This window comes from Pristis pectinata, chromosome 13 (genome assembly GCF_009764475.1).
Source record: "Pristis pectinata isolate sPriPec2 chromosome 13, sPriPec2.1.pri, whole genome shotgun sequence".
NCBI lineage: Eukaryota > Metazoa > Chordata > Chondrichthyes > Rhinopristiformes > Pristidae > Pristis > Pristis pectinata.
Window position 1 is genome coordinate 3644115 of NC_067417.1, and position 25025 is coordinate 3669139.

The following is a 25025-nucleotide window of genomic DNA, read 5'->3' on the forward strand; positions in this document are numbered from 1 at the left end:
TTCTTCCCCACTGCCGTCAGGTTCTTGAACCCACCTGAAAAACGTCAACACTACCTTGCACTAGATTTCTTTTTCTCTCTGTGAACTTGCACCAGTGTCATTATGTTTAGCTTGTTGTGTAAGTTATGTATAATTTATGTTGATTTAAGTTTATGTTAACTTTTTGTAATGTACTGTGCTGCTGCAGCAAAAAAAAGTAAATGTCATGGCATTTATACCCTGGGTATGTATGTCTCTGACTATAAGCTTGAGCTTGTATGCTGACCACTTGTGTTTAAACTCTCACCTGATGCGTTCTTTTGCCTGATCGGGGTCGCTTGCTGAAACTCGCCCCACAGACGTGGACTCGGGTTGGTTCTCTGTCACCCTGAAGATGTAGCGAGATTGGCTGAACTCAGGAGGCTCATTGACGTCCAGCACCTCAATCACCAGCGTGGTACTGGTCTTGTACTTCATCCCCTTCACCAGCGTGGGGTTCTCGGCTTCTATGTGTACACGGTGCAGCCGCTGAGTCTCAAAGTCCAGGGGCTGTTGGGACAGAGAGCAGGCCGCAATGATCAGGTCAGCTTAAGATGGAGAAAGAGTTGTACTGCTGGAGAACGAACTATCCAAAGGATTGACTTCTGGCCATTTCCCCAGGCCAGGAAGGGAAGCAGGACTGTATAACACTTTAGTTAGGCCACACCTGGAGTATTGTGTGCAGTTCTGGTCACCCCCATTGCAGGAAAGGTGTGGAGGTTTTGGAAAGGGTACAGAGGAGGTTCACCAAGATGTTGCCTGGATTGGAGAGTACTAGCTATATGGAGAGGTTGGACAAACTTGGATTATTTTCCCTGGGGCGTCAGAGGCTGAGGGGGAGACCTGACAGATGTATATACAATTATGAGGCATAGATAGTCTTTTTCACAAGGTCGAAATGTCAAATACTAGAGGGCATAGATTTAAGGTGAGAGGGGGAAAATTTAAAGAGGTGTGCGGGGCAAGTTGTTTTTTTTTACACAGAGAGTGCTGGGTGCCTGGAACGGGCTGCCAGGGGAGGTGGTGGAAGCAAACACAATTGTGGGATTTAAGAGGCATTTAGACAGACACATGAATGTGAAGGGAGTGGAGGGATAGGGATCACGTGCAGGCAGATGGGATGAGTTTCATTTGGCATCATGGTCAGCACAGACAGCGTGGGCCGAAGGGCCTGTTCCTGTGCTGTACTGTTCTGTGTTCAAGGTGGAAAGTTAAACCAGGGCAGGACTTATGCAGTAAATGACAGGGCCCTGGAGAGTGTTGTAGAACAGAGAGATCTAGGGGTACAGGCACATAGTTCCCTGAATGTGGAGACACAGGTAGATAGGCTGGTGAAGAAAGGCATTTGGCATTCTTGCCTTCATCAGATGGGGCATTGAGTACAAGAGACAAGAAATCATCTTGCAGCTACATTAAACTTCAGTTGGGCCACATTTGGAGTGTTGGTGCAATTCTGGTTGTCCCACTACAGGAAGGATGTGGAGCCTTTGGAGAGGGTGCAGAAGAGGTTCACCAGGTGCTGCCTGGATTAGAGGGTCCGAGCTGTAAGGAGAAGTTGGACAAAATTGGGTTGTTTTCTCTGGAATGTCTGAGGCGGAGAGACATCTTGATAGAAGTGTATTAAATTATGAGAGGCATAGATAAGCTGGGTGATCACAGTCTTTTTCCCAAGGTAGGGGAGTCTAAAATGAGGGCATAGGTTTAAGGTCCTAAAAGTCCCGCCACCAGCAACACACAACACAAACAAAAAACATCATCATCCCCTTACTGCTCCCATTAACCCATTTGACCTGGTTGCGCCCTACCACAGATATTCCCTATCTTATCCACGCCATCTGTCACCTTCACTGCAAACAAAACCACCTTTTTTTTAATCTCTGTCATTTCTCATAAAGGGTCTCTGACCTGAAATGTTAACTAATTCTCTCTCCACAGATGCTGCCTGACCCGCTGAGTGTTTCCAGCATTTTATTTCTTACCCAGTGTGCTATCTTGCCTATGTGTAGAAGGGATTTTTGACAAAACCAGCATTTATTGGTGATGCTCAACTGCCCTTAAAATGAGTGGTTTGCTGGGCTTTTTCAAAGGGCAGTTAAGAATCAACCATATCGCTGTGGTATCAGAGCAGGAAAGGAAACAGTCTTCTGTCCCTGAACAACAGTCATGAACTAGATGGAATTTGAAAGCAATTTGGTGGTTTCGTGGTCACAAAGATACTGTTTATGTAGGATTACATGGGATATACAATACTGAGACAGGCCATTCAGCCCATCTATTCCATTCTGATGTCCAAGATGGCTCTCCCCATTTTATCTTGTATAAACCTTCTGGGATAATCTCTTCGCTTCTCCCTCATACACTAGTCCAACCTCCCTTAAATTATACCTCCCTGCAAAGTTATACTCTCACTTCAAAAGACTAATGTGCAGAAAAAAGTACTTTGAACATCAGACAATACAAGGTACAGGGTCTCTTCCTATATCCCACATCACTGCATTAGGTATCTGAATTTGTACATCAACTCCACCCTGTGGGAGTGAGTACCACATCCTCACCACTCTTGGGGAAAGAAATTTCTTCTGAATTCTCCATTGGGATTCCTGGTTACTCTCTTACATTGATGGTTTCTGGTCATGGTCTTCAGCTGAAAACATTTCCTCTGAAGTCACACCATCAAGGTCTTTCATCATTTCAAGATCTCTGAGGTTGCCTCATAGTTAAGTGAGTGGGCAAGGGTCTGGTAGATGGACTACAATGTTGGTAAATGCGAGGTCATCCACTTTGGAATGAAAAATAGACCAGATTATTTTTAAATGGTGACAGATTGCAGCATGCTGTTGTGCAGAGGGACTTGGGAGTGCTTGTGCTCGAATCGCAAAAGGTTGGTTTGCAGGTGCAACAGGTTATCAAGAAGGCAAATGGAACGTTGGCCTTCACTGCTGGAGGGATTGAATTTAAGAGCAGGGAGGTTATGCTGCAACTGTACAGAATACTGGTGAGGCCGCACCTGGAGTACTGCGTGCAGTTCTGGTCTCCTTACTTGAGGAAGGATATACTGGCTTTGGAGGCAGTGCAGAGGAGGTTCACCAGGTTGATTCTGGCGATGAGGTTATCCTATGAGGAGAGATTGAGTCGCCTGGGACTATACTCGCTGGAATTCAGAAGAATGAGAGGGGATCTTATAGCAACATATAAAATTATGAAAGGGATGGACAAGATAGAGGCAGGAAAGTTGTTTCCACTGGTAGGTGAGACTAGAACTAGGGATAATAGCCTCAAGATTTGGAGGAGTAGATTTAGGACAGTGATGAGGGGAAACTGCTTTTCCCAGAGTTAATCTGTGGAATTGTCTGCCCAGGGAAGCAGTAGAGGCTACCTCATTAAATATATTTAAAACACAGTTAGGTAGATTTTTTGCATAGTAGGGGAATTAAGGGCTATGGGGAAAGGGCAGGTCAGTGGATCTGAGTCCACGGCCAGATCAGCCATGATCTTATTGAATGGCGGAGCAGGCTCGACAGGCCAGATGGCCTCCTCCTGCTCCCAGTTCTTATGTTCTTATGCCTCTCAGCACCCTAGAGAAAAGAGACCCATCCTTCTCACCATTCCTGGTATGTACACCCTTGTATTTCTGGTATCTTGAATCTTCTCTGTATCCGGGACGGGGATAACGACAGGATTAAGCTCGCACTACACTGTTCATAAGACCATAAGGTGGAGGAGCAGAATGAGGTCATTTGGTCCATCAAGTCTGCTCCTTCAATCGTGGCTGATGTTTGTTTTCAACCCCATTCTCCTGCCTTCTCCCCGTAACCCTTAACCCCCTTACTAATCAAGGACCTGTCAGTCTCTGCCTTAAATGCACCCAATGACTTGGCTTCCGCTGCCCTCTGTGGCAACAAATCCCACAGATTCACCACCCCCTGGCTGAAGAAATTCCTCATCTCAGTTTTAAAGGGCCATCCCTTTATTCTGAGGCTGTGCCCTCAGATCCTAGACTCTCCCACTGATGGAAACATCCTCTCCACGTCCACTCTATCTTGGTCTTTCAGTATCCGGTAGTTTTCAATGAATTCCCCCCTCATCCTTCTGAATGCCCAGTACAGGCCCAGGGACATCAAACGCTCCTCATACGTTTAGCCTTTCATTACTGGGATCATTCTTGTGAACCTCTTCTGGACCGTCTCCAGGGCCAGCACATCCTTCCTTAGATATGAGGCCCAAAATTGCTCACAGTATTCCAAATGCTCTCTGACCAATGCTTTATAAAGTCTCAGCCATATATTCTTGCTTTTATGTTCTAGTCCTCTCAAAATGAATGCTAACATTACATTTGCCTTCCTTACTACCGACTCAGACTGCAAGTTAACCTTGAGGGAATCCTGAACTGGGACTTCCAAGTCCCTTTGCATCTCAGGTTTCTGAATTCTCTCCCCATTCAGAAAATAGTCTACACCTTTATTCTTCCTACCAAAGTGCATAACCCCACACTTCCCTGCACTGTATTCCATCGGCCACTTCTTTGCTTCTCCCAACCTGCCCAAGTCCTTCTGCAGAGTGCTTGCTTCCACAACACTACCTGTCCCTCCACTTATCTTGGTACTGTTTGCAAACTTGCCAGCAGTAATGCCATTGGTTCCTTCATCCAGATCATCCTGTCACACAGTCTCAGCGCAGACATAGCACTCATTAGACACAGGGTAAAGCTACCTCTCCACTGTCCTGTCACACAGTCCTAGGGCAGGGACAGCGAGGGATGGATTTTAGAATTAGAATTTCAGAATTAATGACAATTCACCTTTTTTAAAGTTATCACTCCCTCCTGTGTATGTGGATCTGTTGTGATTTGAAATATGTTGTTCGATATGACTGTGTACAATATCTTGGCATTTTCTCCTTCATCGAGATCCTCTGCTTTCACCCGTCCTAATGCAACTCCAATGGGGGTGGCTTCTGATGCAGTGTAGTTGTACTGCCCTGCAGACACAACAAAACTCACATTAATCAGATCCAGATGAAGGGTCTCGACCTAATACGTTGACTGTCCACTTCCCTCCACAGATGCTGCCTGACCCGCTGAGTTCCTCCAGCATTTTGTGTGTTGCTTACATCAATCAGGACTGGATTTTGCTCAGAAAATATCATCTAAGACAGCTATGCACGGATTTAATGACAGTAAGTCAGTTACGGAGCAGGAGACACATTATTCCTTGGATAACTGCAGTAATTTCAGGGCTGATACATGCCAATGAATGCTGAATCCATTAGCAATGATGAATTTATCAGAACTAAACCAACCCTGACCCACCCAACAGCTTTGATACCTCACACAAAAAAAATGTTGGTTATGAACGTTGGGTGATTTAAGCTGATATACAAACTTGCTTCACACAATCTCATCTTCAACCTCTCATTACAGTTAACAAGCAGCCCCGAATGGTTGTAGAATTGACTGCTGATATTACAGTTTCACTGAGGGTACATGTCACTGCACCCTCTCTCTTGGTGTCCATTAGGGTCTGAGAATCTCCACACTGGAGGTACAATACTCACACCCACGTGTTCCGTGGTGATGTTTACACCCCTCGTGAGTCTCCTCCCACCCTACTGGAAACCCTTCTATGCCTTTCCCTCTCCATGCTATCCAAATCTTCGTAACCCAGGACACTCAGAACAGAAATCACAAGTGCAATATGAAAAAGCTGTTGACCTGAAATGTTCTGTCTCTACAGATGTTGCCTGACTTGCTGGCTGTTTCTGGCATTTTCTGCTTTCATCACTCCTTGAGGATTTTGGAATCCTGCCCAATTAATTGGACTTTTGCAAACTGAGACATTTGGTATTTGTCAGCTGTGGATACCAATGACTGAGCAAAGCTGGTGCAGTGGAACTGTAGTTAAGATCAGCCAACTGAATCAAGGAGGGGCTGAATCTTATGTCCCCAGCCTTGGTCACCAGTAGTAGGAAATGGATCTTACTGTGCTGGAAGAAGGGTGCGTTGTCATTGATGTCGGTGAGAGAGATGTACACAGTTGCTGAGGAACTCATTCCTCCTTGATCAACTTCCATGTCCTTGGCCTGTACTATCAGCTGATAATCTTTCTTCCTTTCTCTGTCCAGGTTTGAGTTGTTTACATATATGATTCCTAGGTTAAAAAAAAGAATATTTAATTAAGAGCATACTTCTATGATTATGAAAGCGGAATTCTTCACAGTCAAAACTTTCCGCAAAGGGAGGCCCTCTTTACCCAGAAAACTTCTTCAAAGCTCTCAAAAATGTTCAAAATGCTTCACCGACAGCACCTACTCTCACCTGCTGGGCAACACAATGGTGCAGCTGGTCGAGCCGCTGCCTCACAGCACCAGAGACACAGGTTCAATCCCAACCTCTGTCTGTGTGGAGTTTGCACGTTCTCACTGTGACTGCATGTGTTTCCCTTGGGTGCTCCAGTTTCCTCCTGCATCTCAAAGGCATGAGGGTTGGGAAGTTAATTGGACGCTGTCAATTACCCATAAGAGTGTACTTGAGTGGTAGAATCTGGGGATGGGTGGTTGATGGAAATGTGTGGAGAATAAAATGGGATTAATGTAGGATTAGTGTAAATGGGAGGTTGGTGGTCAGCACAGATTTGGTGGGCTGAAGGGCCTGTTTCAGTGCTGTATCTCTCTATAACTCTACAATCAGTCAGGTAAGGAGCAGTCACTGACTCTGTTACATCAATGGGAGTGGGATGATAAGCTCTCTTGGTCTTGCTGTCTGAACAATAATCTTGGTCAGTACAGCTGGAAAAATTTCTTTGTTCTTAGTACTGTGTCCATTTCTGGTCACCTCGTTATAGGAAGGATGTGGAGGCGTTGGAAAGGGTGCAGAGGAGATTTACCAGGATGCTGCCTGGTTTAGAGAGGATGCATTATGAGGAGAGACTAAGGGAGCTAGGGCTTTACTCTTCGGAGAGAAGGAGAATGAGAGGAGACGATAGAGGTGTACAAAATATTAAGAGGAATAGATAGAGTGGACAGCCAGTGCCTCTTTCCCAGGGCACCAATGCTCAATACAAGAGGGCATGGCTTTAAAGTAATGGGTGGGAAGTTCAAGGGAGATATCAGAGGAAAGTTTTTTTTTACCCAGAGTGGTTGGGGCATGGAATGCTCTGCCTGGGGGTGGTGGTGGAGGCAGGTACATTGGTCAAATTCAAGAGATTACTAGATAAGCATATGGAGGAATTTAAAATAGAGGGATATGTGGGAGGAAGGGGTTAGATAGCCTTAGGCGAGGTTTAAAGGTTGGCACAACATTGTGGGCCGAAGGGCCTGTATTGTGCTGTGCTGTTCTATGTTCTTCCACAGAGCAGTAGGAAGGAAGGTTTGCAGTTCTATAGTTCCTTTTGGGTCAGGTAATGATGCTACACACAATAGATGTGGTTCTACTGTTGTAATGTGGGAAACAAATTCACTCGCGGCAAGATGCCACAAGCAGAAACTAATAACCAATTTAAATCCTGGTACCAATTCATGTCCACCTGACAGGCCTTGGTTTAATGCCCCCGTTGGAAAGATGACACAATGCAGGGTTCCTGAAATAAAAGCAGAAAATGCTGGAAACACTCAGCAGTTCAAGCGGCATCTGTGGAAAGAGAAGCAGTCCACGTTTCAGATCCTGTAGGTTGGGGAAAGTTTGTTTTTAGTGGGAGAGAAGGTGGGAGAGAGATGGGGGGAATGTTGCTGACATTCTGGTCAAGGGAAGGGGTAAGAGACACAGAGGGGATCTGAGGAGGATCTTTTTCACCCAGAGAGTGGTGAATGCCTGGAGTACAGAGAATGGTGGAAGCAGAGTCACCGACAACATTTAAGAAGTGTTTAGGCTGCTTATCTGATGCTCTGTGCCTGTGATTCTGCTGCAAGTAAGTTTTTCATTGCACCTGTGCACACATGGACTAGTGCATATGGCAATAAACTCGACTTTGACGAGATTGGAAGAGTGGAAGTGAACTGCTGTTTCAATCTTTTGGGCTGCTGGGTGGTGGGAAGGGAAGTGGTGAAAAGCAAGTGCTACACCCCCTGAGGTTGAATGGGGATGTGCCAGAAGGCTTGAGTTGTTCTACACTGGAGAATCTGCCAAGAGTTTGTGCTCATGACTCTGGAAGTGGAGTCAGAGATGAGAGTTCCGGTCAATGAGACCCAGTTAACTATCGACATCTAGATGGCTTCGATAGCATAATAGACCTCCACTGCTGTTCATTACAGGTTGCTTTCAATGTGGACAGCATTAGCCTTTGCCATAGATGTCAGATGTTAATGTGTGATTGGGACATAGGTCTATGTATGCTACCTAGTGAGGTTCCCACAGGCAGTGCGAGGAGGTGAGCCATTGGAAGACATGTTAGTCTGCAATGTTCTCAGCCACCTTCATGCATGTACAAGAGAGAGTGAGACCTGGGTTAAGTACACCCATTCTTTGACCAGAAACTTAACAGCCTCATCTTTGTGAATGCTGTGGCCACAAGCAGCTCAGAATTTGGGTAGTCTTTGGTAAGTGATTTACCTGACACCCTTAAGCCATTCCACCATTTACAAGGCAGGTTTAGGAGGATGAAGGCAGCCCCAAAGCAGCCAAGAAGCTCGACGCCACCCCGGCCAAAGCAGCCTGTTTGATTGGCACCCCATTCACCACCCCGAATGCTCATCGCCCCCACCACCAATGAACCATCTACAAAGTGCTCCAGTCACTTGGCCAGTACCTCCCCAAACCTGCGACCTCTACCGCCATGAAGAACAAAGGCAGCATTAGCACGGAACACAGGTTAAACACCATCCTAACGTGGGACGGTATCGCAGTTCCTTCATCACTGCTGGGTCTAGATCCTGGACCTCCCTGCCCAATAGCACTGAGGGAGCACCTTCACTAGCAGTGGCCAAAGGAGGCTGCTCACCATCTTCTCAAGGGCATTCAGGGATGAACAATAAATGCTGACCTTGCCAAATAATGTCCACAACCTGTGAATGAATTCGGAAGTAAATGATACTTCTTCGATAACCAACTTACACACAGCAAAGTCCTTCAAACTGTAATGTGATAAATAACCAGACCGCTTAGCTACTGATTGAATAAGTACTTGGCCAAGTGCATTGGGGGAGACCTCCCTTGCTCCTCATCAGAGTCACAGAGTCATACAGTACAGAAACAGGCTCTTCAGTCCAACTGGGCCACGTTGACCAAGATTCCCACCTATGTTTGGCTCATATCCCTCTAATCCTTTCCTATCTATGAACATGTCCAAGTGCCTTTTAAATGTTGTTAATGTACCTGCCTCAACCACTTCCTCTGGCAGCTCATTCCAAATACTGACCACTCTCTGGGTGAAAAAGTTGCCTCTCAGGTTCCTACTGAATCTTTCCTCTCTCACCCTGCGCCTCTGTCCTCTAGTTCTTGATTCCACAACCCTGGGAAAAAGACTGTGTGCATTCACCCTATCTTTGCCCCTTATAATTTTTACACCTCTATAATATCACCCCTCATTCTCTAATGAATAAAGTTCCAACCTGCTCAACCTCTTCCTATAACTCAGTCCTTCAAGTCCCTGCAACATCCTCGTAAATCCCTTGTGCACTTTTTGCAGTAATGCATCTTTCCTAAAGCAGGGTGACCAAAATGGAACTCAATACATCAAATGCGATGCCAGAAAAATGTTGACTTTGCACTGCTTTGCAACAAAGTAGTGGATGCAGCATCTTGTACATCCTTACCCAGTTGATTACCTCATCCAAAGGATAGTAAAGACGGTTTGTCAATGAAAGTAGGAAACAGAAATTTAGAGGCTGGGAAAAAGAGACAAAATTGTCATTGGCCAGGCTGTTGCATATTGTCATTATCTGTATCGAATCAGATCGGGCGTCTACACAATCTGCTGTTAGGCTCTGATCCCCCCATGTGCTTCCAGGGAAGATCGATTTCATTCACTGCTCTTTGGACAGAGATGTTCAGATTAGATCATGGCTGATACTTACCGGTATCTGGATTAATGTAGAAATTATCCTGCTTGCTCAGAATTTTGTATGTTACCACAGCATGTTTGTTAACTGTTGGATCATCTGGATCATGAGCAGTGATGGTCAGGACGGAGGTTCCTAGTGTGGGGGAAGGAAGCAAATCAGAACTGCCACGTGTCACACGTCCCTGCTTCAGGAAAATGTCCAGTGCATTTCTCCCACACTCCCATCTCCTACAGCTTCTGGTGGAGGTATTAACCCATTTAAGGCAAGGTTGGAGGAGCGGGGAGGGCCATGGGAATGGTGTTCCTTGAGATCCCACAGCTGACAGCTGTTGGAGGGTCCAAGACCCACTTGATCTCCATGGTCCAGCTGGTCTTCTGGTGTTTTGTCTGTGCTCAATGGAACAAGGTCCAATGTAATGAGGTGGGCTTCAGGAACTGCTTCAAGGTGAACGTTAATGCTCCACATAGAAGCCTCTCATTCTCTGGAGAGTCCCCCACCAAAGCTAAAATAGCAGAGTGGATCCTACTCCGTACACCCCCATTCCAGTCCAGGACTGGCTCTGCAGGCTGGTGGGAAGTTCACTGGAGCCATTGCTGACTCCAAGGCAGATTCAGTAGCAGGTAGTCTGAACAAAACCCTTGTTTTCCTTGCCCTGGGAGTGTGTGATGGGACAATGTAGGGGGAGCATTACCCTGTGTCTAACCTGTGCTGTCCCTATGCTGGATTGTGTGGTGGAACAGTGCAGAGGGAGTTTTACCCCCTATTTAACCCATGCTATCCCTTCCCAGAATTGCGTAATGGGATGGTGTGGAGGGAGCTTTGATACAAACCTGTGGTCTCCCTACCCTGGGAGTGTGTGATGGGACAAATAGATTGAGCTTGCTTTGCTTTCTAATCCCTGATGACAGATGTCTCCAGATCCTTACCTTTCCTGGACATTTCGGCGACAGTTCCATTGAACGGATCCTTGGTAAATATAGGTGCATTGTCATTGACATCCAGTACTTGAATGGTAAAGTTGGTGGTGGGACCAATTTGCTTCAAAGTCTTCTTATTAATCACAATTCCTTTTAATTTATAACGATCCTTGGTCTCCCGATCCAACTCTCTGTAGACACAAATATCGCCAGTGTCGGGGTCCACCTTAAAAATAGTTCCAACTCCCTCACCTTGGAGTTGATACTTAGTTTCTCCTTCCTTGTGCCAAACTGATTGGATCTGAAAAATGGGATTAATATGCACTTAGTCCTCGTTAACTGCTGACTTACTATCTGTAGATCCGTGTACTCATGAAGTTGACTCCAGGTCAATGTCAAATTTATCTGATAAAAAAGTCTACATATGTGCTCACATTGAGAAACCAAATATAAATAAATTCGATGATCATTGTCCCAACCACTTGTATCAAGTGGCTCCCTCCTGTGCACTTATCCAGTAGAGAACATTATTTACTTACACAGCTACACCTCATGATTTCAAAACCTATTACTGTTTATCAATTACTATGGAAGTAGTTTTCTCACTGACATAATTTCCTGTTAGGTAGTTAACTGTTTTAATTTGATATTTCTTCTTGCCATATCACAGACATTCTGTTTGTTCTAAATATCCAACCCTCACCGTTTCTCCTACTAAAAACTAACTGGTATCTCCCTCTCTTTCCCAGTCCTGATGAAGGGTATCAAACCCAAAATGTTGATTGTTTCTCTCTGCACAGATGCCGCCTGACCAGTTAAGTGTTTCCAGCATTTTCAGTTTTTATTTCAGATTTCCAGCAAATGCAGTTTTTATTTTGATTTTCATAAATGTTTTAAAATGTTTATTCATGTATTAATGCTTTTAGAACATTGTGGAACATACTTATATTTATTTAGAGTGTTGCATTCGATTCTGGTTGCCCCAATATGGGAAGGATGTGGAGGCTTTGGAGAGGGTGCAGAAGAGGTTCACCAGGATGCTGCCTGGATTAGAGGGCATGTGCTATAAGGGGAGGTTAGACAAACCTGGGTTGTTTTCTCTGGAGCAGTGGAGGCTGAGGGGAGAACTGATAGAGGTTTCTAAAGTTATGAGAGACATAGACAGAGTAGACAGCCGGTGTCTTTTTCCCAGGGTCGAAATGTTTAATACGAGAGGGCGTGCATTTAAAGTGAGAGAAAGAAAGTTTCAAAGGGGATGTGGGGCAAGTTTTTTTTTACACAGAGAGTAGTGGGCGCCTGGAACATGCTGCCAGGGGTGGTGGTGGAGGCAGATACAATAGAGGCGTTTAAGAGGCTCTTAGATAGGCACATGAATGTGCAGAGAATGGAGGGATATGGACCATGTGTAGACAGAAGGGATGAGGTGTCATTAGCTTAATTAGTTCAGCACAACATGGTGGGCCGAAGGGCCTGTTCCTGTGCTGTTCTATGTTCTATTTGGGAGGAATGTTACACACAAAGGCGAGGGCCTTAGAGATCACAGCAATTATTGTTTTCCACAGTAAATCTGTGCCTCCCCACCCTCACCAATAACAAGGGACTATGAATTTTTCAAGTCTTTTCTTCCAGTTGTTGGATTTAAATTTTTTTTAATATATATTTTCCTTTGATATTTTGGGTCTATCCTTCTCGACATTTGTTTCAGAGGTGATCACTGATCATGAATCCTGCTCTTCATCACTGCCCTTACTGAAGTTAGCTATTTAAAAAAAACTTCCCTCTCTCTTTTGAATCCTACATTGTCTCTCTCCTCCTTCTCTATAAAATCTGCTCCATCTCCTGTATCGGAGCAGATTTCATAGAGAGGGAGGAGAGAGAATTTTCTTCCCCAGTTTGGCCTCTTCCTCGAATTTAATTGGTAATTAGTAATTGGTTTATTATTGTCACATGTGCTGAGATAAGTGAAAAGCCTTTGTCTGCTCGCCATCCAGACAGATCATTCCGTACATAAGTACATCGAGGTAGTACAAAAGGAAAAACAATAACAGAATGCAGAATATAGTGTTACAGTTACAGAGAAAGTGCAGTCCGTCATGTCCATGTCGATCTTCTTGCCTGTCTACACTAATCCCATTTGCCCACATTAGGTCTGTATCTTTCTGTGCCTTGCCTATTTAAGTGCCTGTCTAAATATCTTTTAGATCTGGTGATTGTATCTCCACCACTTCCTCTGGCAGTGAGCTTGAGGTATCAACCACACTCTGTGTAAAATTAAACATTCCTCTGAAATCTCCTTTAAAATCCTTCCTCTCATCTTAAACCAATGCCCACACCAGGCACACTCTCTTCTCCCCCCTCCCATTGGGCAGAAGGTACAAAAGCCTGAAAGCACGTACCACCAGGCTCAAGGACAGCTTCCATCCCGCTGTTATAAGACTATTGAATGGTCCCCTAGTACGATAAGATGGACTCTTGACCTCACAACCTACCTCGTTATGACCTTGCACCTTATTGTCTGCCTGCACTGTACTTTCTCTGTAACTGTAACACCTTATTCTGCATTCTGTTATTGTTTTCCCTTGTACTACCTCAATGTACTGATGTGATGAAATGATCTGTATGGGTGGCATGCAAAACAAGAGTTTTTCACTGTACCTCGGTACATGTGACAATAATAAACCAACTTACCAATTTACTCTTGACTGAAAGGGGGAGCAGGGGGACAGGTTTAAGTAGTCACACCTTTCCAATTTGTGTGGGCTTCAAAAGGCCCTCCCAGCAGTGCAACTGATTCCAGATCCAGTCCGACTGAGGTTTACTGTTGTTGCCTCTCAGTTCAAAACCCTGCAGTGTTGCGCAGCCCACGGAGAAGATCATCAGTAGTTGCAATAAGACAGTCGCTCTGGACATGATGAGCACAGGGATCTGCAATACAAAACAAGACAGAGGTTACTTCAACTATTGGCTGACTGCACAGTGGTTGGTGGAAAATGGATAAAAATAAGCACCCTGTACCATTGTGACATAGAGTAGATAGCTGGTATCTTTTTCCCAGGGTTGAAATGTTTAATACTGGAGGACATGCATTTAAAGTGAGAGAGAGAAAGTTCAAAGGAGATGTGCGGGGCAAGTTTTTTTTTACACAGAGAGTGGTGGGTGCCTGGAATGGGCTACCAGGGATGGTGGGTGCCTACAATGGTACATGGTGCTTATTTTTTATCCATTTTCTTGAAGTGGGCATCACTGACAAGGCCAGGATGTATTGCCCATCCCTGACTGATCTGGATACGGTGGTAAGCTGCTTCCTAAACATGCAGGCAATGCTATGACAGTTCTAGCTTTCCCAGTAGATCTCCCAACCAACCCTCTGCAAAGTTGAGCTCATTGAAAATGTCCTAATTAATCCATCAGCAAATCAATTGATTAGCAGGGGACAAGGTAGAGTCATAGAGTTATACAGCATGGATATAGGCCCTTTGGCGGAACTTGTCCATGTTGACCAAGATGTCCATCTGAGCTGGTCCCATTGGCCCATATCTCCCTAGACCTTTTCTATCCATGTACCTGTCTAAAGGTCTTTTAACTATTGTAATTGTACCCACATCTACAGAGTCCTCTGGCAGCTGCCACCCTCTGTGTGAAAAAGTTGCCCCTCAGGTCCCTTTCAAATCATTCCCCTCTCATCTTAAATCTATGTCCTCTAGTTTTAGTCTCCCCTACCCTGGGAAAAAGACTATGACCGTCCATCTTGTCTATATCCCTCATTATTTTATATACGTACCTCTATGAGGGGTATATAAAATAATGCTTAGTGACATGGTGTCATGACAACAACCTTTCCCTCAATGTCAGCAAAACAAAAGAGCTGGTCATTGACTTCAGGAAAGGGGGCGGTGTACATGCACCTGTCTACATCAATGGTGCTGAGGTCGAGAGAGTTGAGAGCTTCAAGTTCCTAGGAGTGAACATCACCAATAAGCTTGTCCTGGATCAACCATGTAGACGCCACAGCCATGAAAGCTCACCAGCACCTCTAGTTCCTCAGGAGGATAAAGAAATTTGGCATGTCCCTGTTGACACTCACCAACTTTTATCGATGCACCATAGAAAGCATCCTATCTGGATGCATCATGGCTTGGTATGGCAACTGCTCTGCCCAGGACTGCAAGAAACTGCAGAGAGTTGTGGACACAGCCCAGCCCATCATGGAAACCAGCCTCCCTTCCATGGACTCTGTCCATACCTCTCGCTGCCTTGGTGAAGCTGCCAGCATAATCAAAGACCCCACCCACCCAGGTCATTCTCTCTTCTCTCCTCTCCCATCAGGCAGACCATACCACCAGGCTCAAGGACAGCTTCTATCCCACGGTGATAAGACTATTGAATGGTTCCCTTATATGATGAGATGGACTCTTGACCTCACAATCTATCTTGTTATGACCTTGCACCTTATTGTCTACCTGTGATGCACTTCCCTGTAGCTGTGACACTTTACTCTGTACTTTGTTATTGTTTTTACTCTGTACTGCCTCAATGCCCTCTGTACTACTTCAATACATTGTGTAATGAATTGAGCTGTATGAACGGTATGCAAGACAAGTTTTTCACTGCACCTCAGTACAAGTGACAATAATAAACCAATACCAAAAAGGTCACCCCTCAGCCTCCTATGCTTCAGGGAAAAAAGTCCCAGCGTATCCAGCCTCTCCTTATAACTCAAGCCCTCCAGTCCCAGTAACGTCCTTATGAATCTTTGTTGCGCCCTTTCTAGTTTAACAACATCTTTCCTATAGCTAGGTGACCAGAACTGCACATGACTGGAGGATCCCCATAATGTCCTGATATTTGACAATGCTCACTGTTGTCAAAAGCCTTTGAAGCGTTTTTGAACAGTCAGAGATATTTTAAATCTGTTCAAATAGACTTAAATAATTAAAAAGAAAACTTTGAGTGTTAAAATATATTAGAAAATTATTATAAACTCCACAAAGAACTAGAAAATATTTAAAATCATGAAGTAATGTAAGTAAACCACTCACTTGAATCTTCAGATGTATGAGGTAACACTAAGAGGCAGATGTGATGTGGTGACACCATACTCAACACATCCACACACCCACCCCCCCCCCCCCCCCCCCCCCCCCCCCCCCACCACCAGACTCAGCAGAGAAGTCAGTAGATGGGTAGACATGCTGGCAACTGACCTCCAACTTGCCTCCAACTTCTGCAATGTGAAGAGGTGGGTAAGCCATGAGTGGTGAGTGGCAGATCCCCATGGAACCATCAGCTAAAGGAAGCATGATCTGGCCCATGAAATGGTTCATTTCCAACACTGATGGCTACAAGGTTCTCGGCTGTTATCTGTGCCTCTGTTTGGGACAATCTGTATGGGTTTAGTAGGCTGCCCTAGTTTCACACCACGTTCCTTTCCCTAACAAAGAGAAACCACCTGTAGTTTATTTGTTAAAAAAAGGGGAATTATGTGTTTCTTTTGTATAATCTGCTGCTCAAAATACAATTTTGATAATTTATTTGAGGGGAGCCGTGCACTGTTCAAAAACTGTTAAATCCAACCATTACACAACATACCCACAATGCTTAGTAGTAAGGCAGATGTCATGACAACCTGGGTAGCTTAAATAAATGAACAGAGAATTGAGAGCATAAGAAATCTTCACACCCACTGATCACAATTAATTTAAAACTGACTCTCCTGTTGAGCTGAAAAGAGATCAGATGCCTGTCTTTTTTTAACATCAATAATGTATTTACTCTTCAACCTATCTGGAGATCGCCAACTTATTTTTAATCTACATTAATAGGAGAAAAAAGGATTCCTGCAAGGTGAGCATCATCTGGCTTCAGAACCTTTGTTCTAAAACCCAGCCCACTGACTCAGCCTGCAATATTGTGGGGAGACAATTTCATTGATAAATATTCTGAGAAATTTGCCCTGTTTTACTTGAATTCACCTATAAACATGAATGTCTCTGCTGAGTGAACTACACAGATGTGGAAGGAGTTTGATGTTTCCTCAAAACAGAAAACCCAAACTGTTGTCAGGACTTTAAAAAAATAATTTAAGGGAGAGTGGCTTCACTGACACAGTTATTGCCCAACTTGAACTGCTCTTGAACTGAGTGGGTTGCTTGGTTTTTCAGCTGAGAGTCAGCCACATTGGTGAGTCTGGAGTATACAGCATGGAAACAGGCCCTTCCGCCCAACTCATCCATGCTGACCAAGAGGCCACCTAAGGTAGTCCCATTTGCTCTTGTTACCCCCATATCCTACTAAACTTTTCCTATTCCTGTATCTGTACAAATGTCTTTTAAACATTGTAATTGTACCCGCCTCTACCACTTCCTCTGGCAGCTCGTTCCACACACCCACCACCCTCTGTGTGAAACACTTGCCCTTCAGGTCCCCTTTAAATCATTCCCCTCTCACCTTAAACCTGTGCCCTCTAGTATTAGACTCCCCTACCCTGGGGAAAAGACCGTGACCATCCACCTCATCTACACCCCTCATGATTTTATAAAGCGTCACCTGGTATATTACGTTACCCCTCAGCCTCCTTCACTCCAGGGAAATCAGTCCCAGTCTGTCCAGTCTCTCCTTGTAACTCAAGCCCTCCAGTCCCGGCAACACCCTTGTGAATCTTTTCTGCACCTTCTCCAGCTTAAACACATCCTTACTTCAGCAGGGTGACCAGAACTGCACACATTACTCCAGGTGTGGTCTCATCAATGTCCCATACAGCTGTAACACGACGTCCCAACTCTTGTACTCTGTGCCTTGTCAGATGAAGGCCAGCATGCCAGGTGCCTTCTTCACCACCCTGTCTACCTGTGTCGCCAGTAGTTAAGTCACTGGACCTGCAATCCAGAGGTTTGGATGTACAATTCACAGACCAGAGTTCAAAGTCCTCTGTGGCAACAGTTAATTGTTAGTTAATAATCTAGGGTTTAAAAAAATCATCATTATAATAATGTCATAAACTCCCAGCTGATTAACTTATCCCATTCAGGAGAGGGAATCTGCCACCATTACTAAGTCTGGCCTCCATGTGACTCCAGACCCACCAATGTGGTTGACTTTGAAATAGAATGAGCAATGAGTGCTGGCCCAGTCAGTGGGGCCTGATTCTAAAAAAATGAATGAATAAAAAGAAACACTATCTCCTGGTCTAAGAATTAATTCCTTTATGTCTTTGACTGACATTCCCTCCATTGTCTTACATCTTCCAATCTCTACACAAACTGTTGTGCTCTTCCAAATCCAGCCCCTTGAACTTTACTCCCCACAAAGTGCCCTCAGCTACCAGGGTCCATTCAGCTGAGGCATTCCCTCCTGAAATCGTCCTGACTCACCACATCCATGAGACACAAGAAATTCTGCAGATGCTGGAATCTGGAGCAGTGCACAAGAAGTGCTGGAGGAACTCAGCAGGTCAGGTAGCATCCATGGAGGGAAATAAACAGTCGACATTTCGTTTTTTTTTTACAGGTGATAGGCGAGTCCAGGTGAGAGGGGGAAGGTAGTGGGTGGGGGAGGGGACCCTCAGTCATACATTTATGATGACGGTTTATTTCCCTCCACGGATGCTGCCTGACCTGCTGAGTTCCTCCAGCACTTTTTGTGCATTGCCACATCCATGACTTCCTTAACACTGAACTCTGTGATCAAGCATTTAATCATCTCTGGTTCACCGCAGTATGGATCTCCATGCCGGCCGTTGAATCCCCTGGGTACCAAGCCAAGGTGCTAATGGAAATGCAAAGAGTTGGTGCAGAACAGAACATTCTGAGAAGAAAGTTTGCAAAACATTATGTGGTAAACCATTGAACTGGGTAAGCAGGGGTTGGGCCAGAGCTGTGGTTTGAATGCTATTCTGTAAACAGCATTCACTCTCAGACACAGTCAATGAATGACCGTCAACCACATGGTAGTCTTTACTTCAGTGTTACCTAATTGAATTTCTTTTTCTGCAGTGAAACAGTAGTGAAAATTTCCTGATTGATTCACACCTCTCCAGATATTTAACTGGGTGTTTTGAGGTGTGAGTCTCCATTGTGCCACTGAGATGATTTTCACAACTGGAACACACAGAGTGACATCATCCCTGGTTTCACATTGTAGTTCGGGACTTGGACCACATTGTTCTTGGAGAGACCGTCATTGGGCTCTCCTGGTATAAGTGGGGCTTTCCATCACAATGCCAGACTGGGACACACATCTAAGCATAAAAAGTAGGTATTGGTATTGGTTTATTATTGTCACTTGTACTGATGTACAGTGAAAAACTTGTCTTGCATGCCGATCATACAGGTCAATTCATTACACAGTGCAGTTACATTGGGTTAGTACAGAATGCATTGATGTACAGGTAAAAATAATAACAGTACAGAGTAAAGTGTCACAGCTACAGAGAAAGTGCAGTGCAATAAGGTGCAAGGTCACGACAAGGTAGATCGTGAGGTCAGAGTCCATCTCATTGTACAAGGGAACCGTTCAATAGTCTTATCACAGTGGGGTAGAAGCTGTCCTTAAGTCTGCTGGTACGTGCCCTCAGGATTCAGAGTAAGCCTTCCAGACCCTTAAACCTGCTGATCAACGAGATCATGGCTGAACTCTTGCCCCCAGTCCCTTTACCTGCATAGTCCCTTGAGATCCAGGAATCTATCGATCTCCGTCTTGAATTCAATAAATGACTGTAGGGTCCCCAACCTTCCAGGATAGAGAAGTCAAAGGTTTCAGCACTCTCTGAGTGAAAGGCATTTGGATAAGTACTTGGAGAGGTAAGGTCTAGAGGGATATGGATCAAATGTGGGCATCTTGGTCGGCATGGACGAGTTGGGCCGAAGGGCCTGTTTCCGTGCTGTATGACTCTAAGTGGCCGAACCCTTAATTGAGACTGTCATCCCTGGTTTGAGGCTCCTCAGTCAAGGGAAACATGTACTGCGCCTCACACTTTCCACTGACATCTATGATATCTCTGATAGTGTTTCCATTTCCCTGATCTCGACTAACTCTTGTTTATCACGGACGTACGATCGCAGTCTCATATTTCCTTCGGACATTCAACCCACCGGGTCTATGCCAGGTCTTGGAGCAATCCCATCAGTCCCGTTCCCCCATGTTTCCCTGTTACATATTATCTCTCACATTCCCATCAATGCCTCCTCATTCTATCACCCATTTACACAGGGGAATTTTACAGCAGCCAATTAACCTACTACGTCTTTGGGATGTGGGAGGAAACCAGAGAACTTGGAGGAAATCCACAAAACGTGCAACCTCCACACAAACAACAACTGAGGTCAGGATCTAACCTGGGTCACTGGAGCCGTAAAATAGCCGCACAATCTGCCACATGTGAGCGTCTGCCTCACCTACCGTAGGAGGTGTAGCATTTGCCGCTGCACCGCCTCCTTCACCACCATCCAGAGCACTAAACAGCCCATCCTGGTGAGGTAGACATTCACATGCAAATCCTCCGGCCTTGCTTATTGCATTCAGTTCTCCTGATGTGGCCTCCTCTACATCAGCGAGACCATGTGCAAACTGGGAGACCGCTTTCCTGATCACCAGTGCTCTGTCCTCCTTGGCCATTTGGAACTCCTGGTTTCAAGCCATTTTAATTCCCCTCCCCATTCCCACGCCGACATGTCTGTCCTCGGCCTCCTCCACCGCCAGGATGAGACTAAGCACAGACTAGAGGAACAGCCCCTCATATTCCCCCTGGACAGTCTACAACCCGACGGCATGCAGACTGATTTCTCCAACTTCAGGTAACTGCTCCCTTTTCTCTTTCCTGGTGATCTCCCCAGTTCCTCCTGCACCCACCCCAGCCCCCATCACCCTGCTTCTTTCCCCTCCCCCCACCCAGTCCATCTGCCCGTCACCCACACACCCCTCCCACTGGGCCCCCCCCCCCCCCCACTGTTCCCATCTGCCCTCCTCACCTTCCTCTCCCTATTCCAGGCTCCACCTTCCTCTCCTATCAGATCCCACCATCCGCAGCCCTCTGTCACGTCCGCCTATCACCTCCCGGCCTCTGTCGCTGTTCCCACCCTCCCCTCCCCATCTGCCTGTCACCTGGATCCACCTATCACCTGCCAGCTCTTGCTCCACCCCTTCCCCCCACCATTTTACACTGGCTATCTCCCCTCTGTCCTTCAGCCCAGATGAAGGGTCTTGACCCGAAAAGTCGACCGTCCATTTCCCTCTACAACGCTGCCTGACCCGCTGAGTTCCTCCAGCATCTTGTTTGTTGCTCCAGATTGCCGTCTCTGGTGTCTCCAGGGATATGGATAGGAAGGATTTAGAGGGATATGGGCAAACGCGGGGAAATGGGACTTGCTCAAGAGGCAACTTGGTCAGCATGAGTGAGTTGGGCTGAAGGGCCTGTTTGCATGCTGTATAACTCATTGACTCTATGACCACCCAGTTTCAGCCAATACGCCACTGGTGTCATTCGATGTCTCTTCGCCCTCTCCCTCTTCTTTGCAGCTTAAAACAAGCTGCCTCGGGAAAGCAGCCAGCATAACCAAAGACCCCACCCACCCCGGACATTCTCTCTTCTCCCCCCTCCCATCAGGCAGAAGGTACAAAAGCCTAAAAGCACATACCACCAGGCTCAAGGACAGCTTCTATCCCACTGTTATAAGACTATTGAACAGTCCCCTAGTACAATAAGATGGACTCTCGACCTCACAATCTATCTCATTATGGCCTTGCACCTTATTGTCTGCCTGCACTGTACTTTGTCCATAACTGTGACACTTTACTCTACATTCTGTTATTGTTTTCCCTTGTACTATCTCAATGCACTATGTAATGAAATGATACACTATGTATGAATGGTATGCAAGACAAGTTTTTCACTGTACCTCGGTACAAGTGACAATAATAAACCAATTCCAATAGTGGAGAGCAGTGATTGAAAAGTTTAGACTCGGGTCATTCCCTTAGGATAAGGAGTCAACCACTTAGGGCTGAGATAATGATAAATTTCTTCATCCAGACGGTTATGAATCATTGGCATTCTCTACCCCAAGAGGCTCAGTGAATGGGTGTATTCAAGGCTGAATTTGGGGATCAGAGGGGGTTGTTTCATTGTGTGGCAGTTAGTAACACTTTCTCCGGCGACCCAGTTCCAGCGACCCCAGATTCGATCCTGACATCTGGTGCTATCTGTATGGAGTTTGCATGTTCTCCCTATAAAAGCATGGCTTTCTTCCCAGTGCTCCGGTTTCCTCTCACTATCCTTTAATGTTCTGCTGGGTTAATTGGCCAGTGTCAATTGCCACCAGTGTGGAGAATCATAAAGGGAGTGAATGGGCATGTGAGTGACAGGGAATTAAGATGGACTGATGTGGACCAGCATGGAACCTGAGGGCCGAAAGGCCTTCTTCCCTGTCATAGCAAGTCTGTAAGGCACAGGGTTAGGAATCTAACTTCAGGTAACATGGGGACGACTTTGAGAAGGTGGGCAGTGAATACAGAACTGAAGATTGTTGTGTTTGAATGCATGCAGTATACGAAACAAAGTTATTGAGTTTACAGCAGAGATCAAACTTGGCAAGTAGGATGTTGTGGGCAACACGGAGACGTGGCGTAGGACCATCAGAGCTGGGAACTAAACATCCAAGGATATGCATCGTATGGAAAAGACAGGCAGGTGGGCAGAGGGGGAGGGGTGGCGCTGTTGGTAAAAAATTGAAATAAAATCAACAGCAAGAAGCGATATAGGATCAGAAGACGTAGAAACTTTGGGGTAGAGTTGAAGAACTGCAAAGGTAAAAAGTCCCTGATGGGAGTTGTGTTCCGGCCTCTGAGTAGTAGTCAGGATGTGGGGTACAAAGTACACCAGGAGATAGAAAAGGCATAGTTGTCCTCTGTTGGCCTAATTCTACTCCCATATCTTCTGGGCTTATAGATAAACCATGACAATATTGACTGTCAGAACAAGCTTGAGGAGCCAAATAGAAACACAGAAACGTAGAAAAACCTACAGCACAATTTAGGCCCTATGGCCCACAAAGCTGTGCCGAACAGGTCCCTACCCTAGAAATTACTAGGCTTACCCATAGCCCTCTATTTTTCTCAGCTCCATGTACCTATCCAACAGTCTCTTAAAAGACCCTATTGTATCCGCCTCCACCACCGTTGCCGGCAGCCCATTCCACGCACTCACCACTCTCTGAGTAAAAAACTTACCCCTGACATCTCCTCTATATCTACTCCCCAGCACCTTAAACCTATGTCCTCTTGTGGCCACCAATTCAGCCCTGGGAAAAGCCTCTGACTATCCACTTGGTCAATGCCTCTCAGAATCTTATGTACCTCTATCAGGACGACTTCTGTTCCGGTCTCTTGTTGTTCCTGTCATAAGCAGACAAACAAAGCAATATCCTGCTCTCTGATCCTTTGCTGGAATGTTTTGCTGTGGTTGTTTTGACCTGCAGATGCTTGCACTTTTTTCCAAAGCTGTGTTCCTTCGAGGATACGAGCCATAGCTTTGAGAAGGATCACTTTAAAGGGAGATGTTCAAACAACACCTATGGTCCTCTTGTATCCAAACTTACTCAGTTCAGGATATAGTCCAGAGCTGAACCTCGCTTTAAAAAAGTGCTGCTTGTTTAACACACCCTTCCTGCTATTTAGCTGGGAAAATCTCTGTTGTGCTTTTCTGGCATTCCTCCCACTAGAACTGTTTGTACGTTTTGCAGAGAGCATGTTATTTTCCGCTGAGATATCAGTGTGACCAGTGGGTTACTTTCGATGCTAAACCCATTTCCTGGTGGATACCGCAGAGGCAGGCCTCAGCTCCTGCGCGCTTTTGAATAAGTGCCAGCACCAAGATTAAAGCCCGCTGTTTTCCTTGAAACGAGCGGAGCTAGGCCAATTGAAATGCAAAAGCCTACAGAGGATGGAAATCTGAAATAAAAACAGAAAATGCTGGAAATATTCAGCAAGTCAATCAGCATCTGTGGAGAAAGAATCAAAGCCAATGTTTTAGGTCAATCGACTTGAAATGTTGACTCTATTTATAGGACCATAAGATATAGGAACAGAATTAGGCCATTCAGTCCATTGAGTCTGCTCTACCATTCAATCTGCTCTACCATTCAATCATGGCTGACATATTTTAACCCCATTCACCCTTAACCCCCTGACCAATTAAGAACCTCTCAATCTCTGCCTTAAATACACTCAATGACTTGGCCTCCACAGCCGTCTGTGGCAACAAATTCCACAGATTCACCACCCTCTGGCTGAAGAAATTCCTCCTCATCTCAGTTTTAAAGGGACATCCCTTTATTCTGAGGCTGTGCCCTCAGATCCTCAACTCTCCTACTAATGGAAACATCCTCTCCACATCCACTCTATCCAGGCCTTTCAGTATCCAATAGGGTTCAATGAGATCCCCCTCATCCTTCTGAACTCCACTGAGTACAGGCTCAGAGACATCAAACGCGCCTGTGTTTCTCCCTCCACAGATGCTACCTGATCAGCTGAGTGTTTCCAGCATTTTCTGTTTCTAAGTCGGAGTTAAGGCCAATCAATGTGTCTGATAAATTGCAGGGATTCCCCTAAACCTAGGGCGTAGATTACAAAGTGTGGAACACATTAATCTTAAGGTTTGCAGTCAGCTGTTATTTTAATTTGGTTGTGCATTTGAACACGGAATGTTGACACATCTTAATAAATGAAGATTTTTGAAAACATAAAATTAACCAATTTTGCTCACTGTATTGAAGGCTGAAAAACATCTGTAAACTGAACCAAAAAAAAAGAAAAATTCAAGCTCTGCACGTAATCCTGACTGGCTCTCCCAATATGCTCATGGCTGATCTACCTCAAGCCTCACCTCCTTTTCTGTGCCAGTTCCCCACAGCCAACAATTCATCTCATCTTTCAACTTTCTCTTTAAATACCCCCAATGATCTAACTTCTACATCCCTCCAGGGTAGACAGTTCCGGAGATTCACCATCCTCTCAGAAGTTTCTACACACATTAGTTTTAAATGACTGTCCTAATCTTGTAACTACATCCCCTTGTACCACTCTCCACAGTGGAAACATCTCGAT

The 25025-nt window shown here is 45.3% G+C and overlaps 1 protein-coding gene across 2 annotated transcripts in view; it reads right to left on the reverse strand.

Moving 5' to 3' along the window:
- LOC127577213 (cadherin-5-like) overlaps positions 1-25025 on the reverse strand; it is a 51100-nt gene that overhangs the window by 15163 nt on the left and 10912 nt on the right. Inside the window, exons 1-7 of one of the 2 annotated variants that reach the window (XM_052028202.1) lie at positions 23277-23480; positions 13671-13853; positions 10938-11229; positions 10024-10143; positions 5997-6164; positions 4817-4995; positions 287-528 (exon numbers count right to left, since the gene is read on the reverse strand). In XM_052028202.1, the coding sequence (XP_051884162.1) occupies positions 287-528; positions 4817-4995; positions 5997-6164; positions 10024-10143; positions 10938-11229; positions 13671-13838 (1169 nt within the window). In that variant the 5' untranslated portion in view covers positions 13839-13853; positions 23277-23480. Of the gene's footprint in view, positions 1-286; positions 529-4816; positions 4996-5996; positions 6165-10023; positions 10144-10937; positions 11230-13670; positions 13854-23276; positions 23481-25025 lie in introns of those variants that run through there. The other variant, XM_052028201.1, reaches the window with a different exon arrangement.